The 8154-nt window shown below is 34.8% G+C and overlaps 1 protein-coding gene across 1 annotated transcript in view; it reads right to left on the bottom strand.

Moving 5' to 3' along the window:
* Nucleotides 1–2179: 2179 nt before the first annotated feature.
* ECT2 (epithelial cell transforming 2) overlaps nucleotides 2180–8154 on the bottom strand; it is a 50078-nt gene continuing 44103 nt past the window's right edge. Inside the window, exons 21-23 of the mRNA XM_051983184.1 lie at nucleotides 7056–7163; nucleotides 6136–6285; nucleotides 2180–3542 (exon numbers count right to left, since the gene is read on the bottom strand). Of these exons, the coding sequence (XP_051839144.1) occupies nucleotides 3453–3542; nucleotides 6136–6285; nucleotides 7056–7163 (348 nt within the window). The 3' untranslated portion in view covers nucleotides 2180–3452. The remainder of the gene's footprint in view (nucleotides 3543–6135; nucleotides 6286–7055; nucleotides 7164–8154) is intronic.

The raw sequence follows: 8154 nt of genomic DNA, 5'->3' as shown, positions 1-8154 counted from the left end.
TCTGCCAATTCTCTGGCAGGAGGATAGACCCTGTGGCTTTGCAACTATAAGATCTGTCATGTAGCAAGATGATTAGGTCACAGAAGCGCCTCGGTGACAACCCTGGCGTCGCTGAAAAGAGCTACAGGGAGGGACCCCTTACACTGAGTAGATCCACTCTGGAGGATTGATGGAGAAGTATTGGACCATGAGTGAGTTGGGACAACATGGGCCCGAGTTTCAACGCACACCCTTGTAGCTGAGCCTGGGCAGCCACTTCTATCTCTCTGAGACTGTTTCCTCCTGTACAAAATAAGAGGGTTAGGCTCTCTGAGAGTTTCCAGCCCCATGTTCTGTAGGCATGGTTGTTTTACATTCTAATCCAAGCCTATACCTGTACCCATGTGCTCTCCAAAGTAGCAAAGTGAGAACCTAAGCATTCCCCCCTTAGATCTAGGAAACCCTGCCGCCAGGGTACCGCATGCTGGCACCCGCTTCCCTAGCCTGCCTTGGAGAGCTTAACAAGACAAGTTAATATTCTTTCCCCCAGAAGTCCTAGGAATTAGCAGCCTGGAGTTTTCCACACGCCATCCACTCACTCTATTCCATATAATCTGAGTAGTTTGAGAATGTGTCTCTATAATAGGTCTAGAATTGAGGCCAAAACCACAGATTCAACAGTGGATGTATTACAACTGCAAGAGTACAACAAAACTGTGTTAGCTAAGCAAGTTACACACATTCTCCCCCCCCTTCCCCCTTTGTTAAAAAATCATTAGATGAAGTGTTAAAAGTGACTCAGAGCAGGCACGAGGAGAAGGTTATGGCCTAGTCCAGGCTCCACCTGTTGTCCAGCCCAAGTAGTGCCATGTAGGACCCAGTAACAACCAACCCACTACTCTAATTACTTAGGCCTTTGTTCATTAACTTCATAGTAGTATCATCACAGCTATAATGAATAAGAATTCCAGAGAAAGAAAAGTACAAGACTCTGTAAGATACATTTTGTACAATCAACTCTAATTAGTTTTCCCAATAATTTGAAATGTTCTGATATTTACTAAACTTTGTTCAAAAGTACCACGTGTTTGACAGTTTAAAAACAAGACCAAGGGTGGCTAGGTGGCTCAATGGTTAGAGCAACAGCTCTGAAGTAGGGACCGAAGTTCAAATCTGAATTCAGACACTTAACACTTCCTAGCTGTGTGACCCTGGGAGAGTCACTTAATCCCAATTGCCTCAGCCAAAAAAAAAACAAAAAACTGTTTTTGTTGTACCTCTCCCCCAGTGCCTGTAGAATGCTATAAATAAAAAATGCTCCCTACTTATTAAATCAAACATTTTAAACATTCTACAGAAACTTACTAAAAAAAAAAACCCTATGGTAAGTCATTTTATCAATTGAAACTTTATATCCTCATTTATCATTTGTGAAAATTCAGATGCTTTTAAATCAAGTTTTCTTAAAGTGAAGCATATCACGTTTCCTCTTCTTGAGTATCTTATGACAATCTTTGAAGAAACTAACTTTTAAAAAATCATTTTCAAAGTTGATTGTCAAAAACTAGGCATGCTTTTGACACATTCCAAACATCTTTTTAGAAGAGTCTGAGTTAAAAATAAACTAAAACTACATTTAGGGATTATATTCTATCTCATATCAGAAAATGACAAAAAGTTCCTGCAACACGGTCAGATTAAGGCCTAAAAATAAAAACTTCCAGACATTCAAAAAAATTTGGTCTTTTTAACTTTATATGAATGTTTGGAGTATCTTAATAGTCACACAATAGGACCTGACCTAAGACACATATTGGCCACAAATGTCAGTGCAGAGATGTTTCTGCCATCACTTTATCTTGAATATGACTCTTCTATATTAAAAGATTATTCTAAGGAAACCATTTAAGTGATAGTCATATATGAATGTAGTGGTCATGTGTTCAAGAAAGTCAGATTCATAAATAATAATACTGCTTGTGACCGTCCTTTAATTTGCATTTTTATTTCTGTAAAATAACTGATTTATAAAATTAACTTACTCCTCAAATTTTATCATTTTAAGGTCAAGAATAACTGTGATAAGTAACCACTTGTAGCAGATTCATTTTGAAATCACAAAAGATTCTGAAGTTTGTCTTTTTTTCGTTGTTTTTTTTCCTGGATTTTCTTTTATTCTTTAAAGTCAGAACAGTAAACATTGGAGGGTTTTACATCTTTATTTACACAGTTCTCAGTTTTAAAAACACATCAGAAAAAGGCCATTTAATATCCTCAAAAGCAGCACTCTAGTTACATGTACAACATACAACAATCGTATGTAGTCAAAGTCTTACAACAGAAACCTGAGAATTATTAAATGGCATTAATGTGTTTAGACTAGTCCCTAAACAGATAAGAAAAGGGGACGAATACCCATGGAAAAGGGGGATTATTTCATAATATTCACTATAACGAAAAAAACAAGACTATATTCTATTAAAATTAGAAAATTTGGGACAGAGCTATTTTTACAGTAAATACATCAATTTAATTTTACACCTGATTCAGAATCACAATCTGGATTTCACAATGAAATGCCCAAATATATACATGCATATTTTAAAAGCAGATAAGCAAACAGTGCCAACTTTCAAAATAACTTTGATTAAATGCTATAAATACATTATCAGTATAATTTTTTCATAGTCTTATACTTCAAAGTGAGCTTTTACAAACTATATCACTAAATTTTAAAAGTATCCCAGTTGCTACATGTATGATATAAAAAAAAAAAAAAACCATCTGGACTCTGAAGTAACTATATGTACCCACTGACCTATTTTTGTGCAAAACATACAATATTTTCAAAACTATGTCCTCACTACACTCTATAAAAGGACTTTGATTATTTCTGTCAGTTACACATTTTTTATGTAGAACAAATTATCATTTTTTCCTTATGTGCCAGATTTGGAAATACACAATACAGAGAAATCACTGTACTTGAAGCAGCATGGTGAAGCAAACTTGTCTGCAGAGTCAGCTACCAGGGAAGTCATTTATTCAGTGAGAATCTTGACAATGTCACTTGACCTCTGCACTTCACAGAGTATTATACAGATGTATTCCATGTGATCATTACTAGGCACTATACAAAAGTCTACATCAGAATCTTTGCATCCAACAATAAAATCATTTATTGTATCAAAGGATCAAAATTACTGATGTTAGAAATAACTTAAGATACTGCCGTAGAAAGAAGAGTTTAAGCAAATAAATTACATCTAAACCAATATCAGATTCTTCACTTTTTATGCTTATAACTGAGCAACTAATCCCTTTAAAAAATTCAAATGGTTAATTTAGTGTTACCTAACGTCCTCCTGGTTTTCATCAAGTGCTAATGACAGTACTATTTAAGTCAATTTCTTGTCTCAAGAATAGGCTGCTTGTCAGTCACTGGATTAAGACATCATATAAGAGGAATAACTTCATATCAAATGAGTTGTAGATCGGCTTAAAGTATGACTCCTCTTTTCAAAGAATGCTGGAAGGCTAACAAGGGAAGGGGATGGAATACCCTGTAAAGAAAAAAAGAAAAAAGATAATAATAAATTTCAAGATTTTCTAACAGATGTTGAATTCTCCTACATCATCATCAGTATTTCTACATTATCCATAAAGGTAATAAACTCACAACCATAGCATAAATAAGACAATTCAAAATGAGAAAAAAAAAAATAAAGGATAACAAACTTTGAGTAAAATTGACTTAAAATACCTTAATAAGAAAACTAAAGCAGTTCGAAAAATATTTGAAAGATCCCTTCCTTTAAACAGACATTAGATTAAATGATGTGCTAGCATTGGTCTACAACATTTTTGGTAGTGGAAATTAATGGTGCAGCATTCCTATACACTTTGGAAATAAGTTTTTACAGCAGAAAGACAATCATAAAGTTGAAATGAGAGGTAGATTTTTGAATAGGCTAAAGAATGTAAGACAATTTTCTTAAACAACTGATAGTTGTATATTCGGTCTCTTTACAAGTTCCCAAACAATCCTTTTAAAAGATAATGGAGATTTGGACAGGTCTCAGACACCAGTGGGATTAGGAGGATAGGTAGAAAGAGAGACATAGGGGAAGGGCAGTGCATTAGAGAATGAGGCTTAAATAATAAATTCCTTAATACTTTTGTCAAAAAGTTAAGCTTCAAAATTTCCTGCTTCAAAGATCACAATTAGATATGGACAAATTTGACAGCTATAATACAACATATCACACAACATGGAAAAAAAGCTCAAAAGTAGATTTCAATTTTAATAAAAATTATAATGCTACTACTTAAAACAATAAAAAAAAGAAAATATATCGAGGTGAATGGTTTGTAATTTCATTAAGTTTTTATTCAATATGCTTACCAATCAAATAGCAAAACAAAATGATCGGTTTCAGTGCTCAGTTAAGTACTAATCAATAGTAAAGTCAAAATTCAAATATCTAGCAGTAGAGCTAACATTTTGTTTAGGTTTGTACACCTTCTTAAATGTACCATTATTAAGCCAGTGTTTAATGTCACAAATGTGATTGTGAAGCAGATTTTTACATGTAAATCTATTCTTCAAAATAGTCTTTTATAAACTTTTGAGGTTTTTTTAATACCAGAAAACCTCATAAGGTGCTGAAATTTCACCATGTTTAAATTCTTTGTGACTAATGACCAAAGGTGCAAGAAATTCAGTCCAAGAACTATGAACCAAGAAATTGTGCAAAACCTCAATTGCCAGTAATTGGTAATTCAGGAAAAGAAAAATGAGCATTTTACTTTTTTAAGAAGCATTTATGCCAAGTTGAACTCTCCTCAATATAACTAACTTTAAGGATCTTTAGAGTTTCCTTCTATCACAGTTTTGCCCCAACTTTTCATAAATGTTAAGAGTGATTTAGGGAGGCTTTAGAATCAATAGATGTTTGAAGAGAAATATTTTCCTCTGCTATGAAGGAGACATCATTATAGAAACCAGAAAGAAGCAAAAAGCTTTAAGGGTCCATCAGTAGAGTCTGAGGCATGAACAGATCCAATTACCTGTATTTGGAAATCAAACAGGTCATCTATAAACAGATGAGGAGAGTTATTACTAAAAAGCAAGTAATGATGAAAAGGACAGCAATATTTTTGATCCCCCTTTCATAAATATATGGGAAATTTTTTAAAGATTACAATAAAAATGTTAAAACAATCCCTCTAAAAAGTATTTTTAAAAATATAATTTTCTGGTAAAATTCTATTTTTCTATGATTCAAAGCATGTGTTGCTCTCAATGCTATAGATATACGTAAGAAAACAAAGTTGTAACCTAGTTATTATTTCCAAAATGCATCATCACATCTCAATAAAGCAAAGCAAGAGTTCACTTTAGAGATCACAGATACAGGTGTTTTGTACATAGATCAGATTAGTAAACCAACTACAACTTCTTGGCTTCTTTCTAGGTCTTAGTTGTTTGTCTCAACACTCTAGAAATTTATTAAAATGTGTCACATGATGACTGAAAGTTAATGTACATCAAAAGATCTGGTTAATATAAAGTGGTGAGAACCAAGAACACGTCTATCCCTCCCACACACACAGTTGAAAAGTTAATAATTACTGGTCTTTAATGTTCTATGTTATTAATGTGTCACATGATTTTCTATTAGCCAGATACATTTGATAATCTACATCCCATCTGAAACTACAATCTTATTTTGGAATTCAAGGCCTAAAAAAAGTTTCCAATAATCACAGGATTTACAAAGAAAATAATTAATATCCACTTTGACTCTCTTAACCCCCTCCTTGGCTTCAGAAGAGAAAACTCATCTCATCATCTGTTACCACATACACTCAGCCCTGAAGTGCATCTCACCTGTGACAGAGCTGGAATCACACCAACTTGCCCCACAGGGACAACAAGCTAAGAAGCGGGGTCCACACGTTCCCTCCCAGTTGTTCAATAAGGGGATTCGCCCAGAGCTCTGATGTTTACGCCAACAGAATGCTACTGATTTTTATGGTCTGGCAGCAATTCATCATGAAATGTCCACAAAAATCAAGTGTTTAATTCTGTTCCCCACCACCCCACCCTCCGCAACATGGTCAGGTATTGTGCCAGGTTAGTGTAGGACTTACTGCTAATGAGGTTGTGCTGGTCAGGCGGCTGCCGATGTAAGTGTCACTGCTCGAGCAAGGGCTCCTCCCCTCCATGCTGCTCTGTGCAGTTATCAAAGTCCTTCGGAAAGCTCTCTTTGGAGTCTTGGTGAAGGAAAATGCCCTGGTAACCTAGTTAAAAATGGAATGACAGTCACTTGGCAAATCTAAAACAGCTGATAAAAATCAAATATTATGCAAAGCAAAAGGAGCAAAACACATATTTTTAAAGTATTCTCACAAACGGGCTGGTAGCCCCAGGACAGCACTAAATTGTTAGGCACAATCATGCTCTTGTAGAGTATCTATATTTTTCCAAGTTCTCACATGAACTATCTTATTTGGACCTCACATCTAGAGGAAGTGCATGAGGCAATCAACATCCCAGCTCACTTGCATAGTGAGAAACTTAAGAATGAGAGCTTAGATGTCTAAGCCAAGTCCTCATCATAAATAAGAAAGAGAAAAATCTAATTAGAATACAAGCTTTTATTTTAATGCACCTGAAGGGATCCTAAGGGGAGTAGGGAGGAGCAATGGGAGGAAGGGAAAGGGGATGGAGTAGGTGATCTCTACACACAAACAGAACAAATAATTTTAAAGAACTCTATGGTAGCTCAGAACTCTCTGGACCTACAAGGTGTTTTCATTAAAGAGAATGACCAACAAGGAGGGCAAGGGCCCAGAAAATGTTATATAAAGTATTGTAGTACACTTACTATAAATGGGCTCAATCAAAACACTGTCTAGAGGCCATTTCTCAGGCTATGGACAATAGCTAGATTATATAAAACCCATCTCAGAAGCAGTGGTGTCTAGCATTGTCGTAGCATTATATTCTGGGGAAAAGATAGTGAAGAATGTGTTGTAGAAGTATAATATTAGTTTTAACGAATTCTTACCCGTTTAGAAGTCTTTTTAATTGCTCTGGATGCTCTACTCAATGTACTATCCATATCTTTTGTATTTACTTCAAAAGATTCTGGATCTGCAGAATAAATAAGGTTTTCCTGTTGAAAAAATAGAATTTGTTAATTTTTTAAGACCACCAAAATTCTCTTTAAAATTATACTTAAATTCAAAATAACAAGTAAATGAAAAATAAATTCAACAAGTTTAATAATTTCTATTTTGAAACTGATTTAACTATACTGGGGGAGTGGGAATTTAAACACATTGGAAGGATTGTGATTTAGTTCATCCATTCTGAAAATCAATTTGGAATTTGGAATATGACCATATTTGCTCCTTGCTCTTCAAGGTGTCAATGGAACTAGAAATAGACCAGAGTATTATTGAATCCTTAAAATTGGCAAATGTAACAAATGCAAAGAAAGTTGAAAGGACCTGTATAAACTGAAAGAGGGTACGATATACACAATGACCAGAATAATATAATGGAAAACACTACTAAAAGACACCAATGCAATGACAATTGTGATTGCAAGACTGTTAATTAACTCCTTCCTCATGGCACGGGAGAACGGACTGAACAAGAAAGAGTTCTCTTGGTGAAGGGGTTACTGCTAAATGACAACAATGGGGTTTTTTTCCTTTAAAAAATGGGACATTTTTGCAAAGCAGATGAGTTCACAATAAATGAATAAATAGTTGCTAGGATTATTTAAAGGGAGCAAATGAAATGCTAAGTCTTAATTCTATTTAAAAAAATTTTATCAGGTGACTATAATGGGAAAGGTACTGGGTTAGATGCTTAAGATACAAAAATGAAACATAGCCCCTGGCCTGAAGGCAAGTGCTTCACTTCTAGTGGAGAGAAATAAAATGTGTCATAATAATAATGCAAATTAAGTTATGAAATCCACTGGGGTGGGGAAGAGTGGCAGGAGGCTTAAGAAAGGATCACTTCTATAAAAATCAGTGAAGGCATCAGAAAGTTGTACTGAAGGATTTCAACCGACAGAAATGCCAGTCTCTCCTAGGCATGGGGGACATGTAATCTGTGCAAACACAGTGTTATGGAGATTGGGAATATGAAAT

This window comes from Antechinus flavipes, chromosome 3 (assembly GCF_016432865.1).
Source record: "Antechinus flavipes isolate AdamAnt ecotype Samford, QLD, Australia chromosome 3, AdamAnt_v2, whole genome shotgun sequence".
Lineage (NCBI taxonomy): Eukaryota > Metazoa > Chordata > Mammalia > Dasyuromorphia > Dasyuridae > Antechinus > Antechinus flavipes.
Note: the sequence above shows the minus strand (reverse complement) of the source record. Positions and strands in the feature narration are given on the sequence as shown.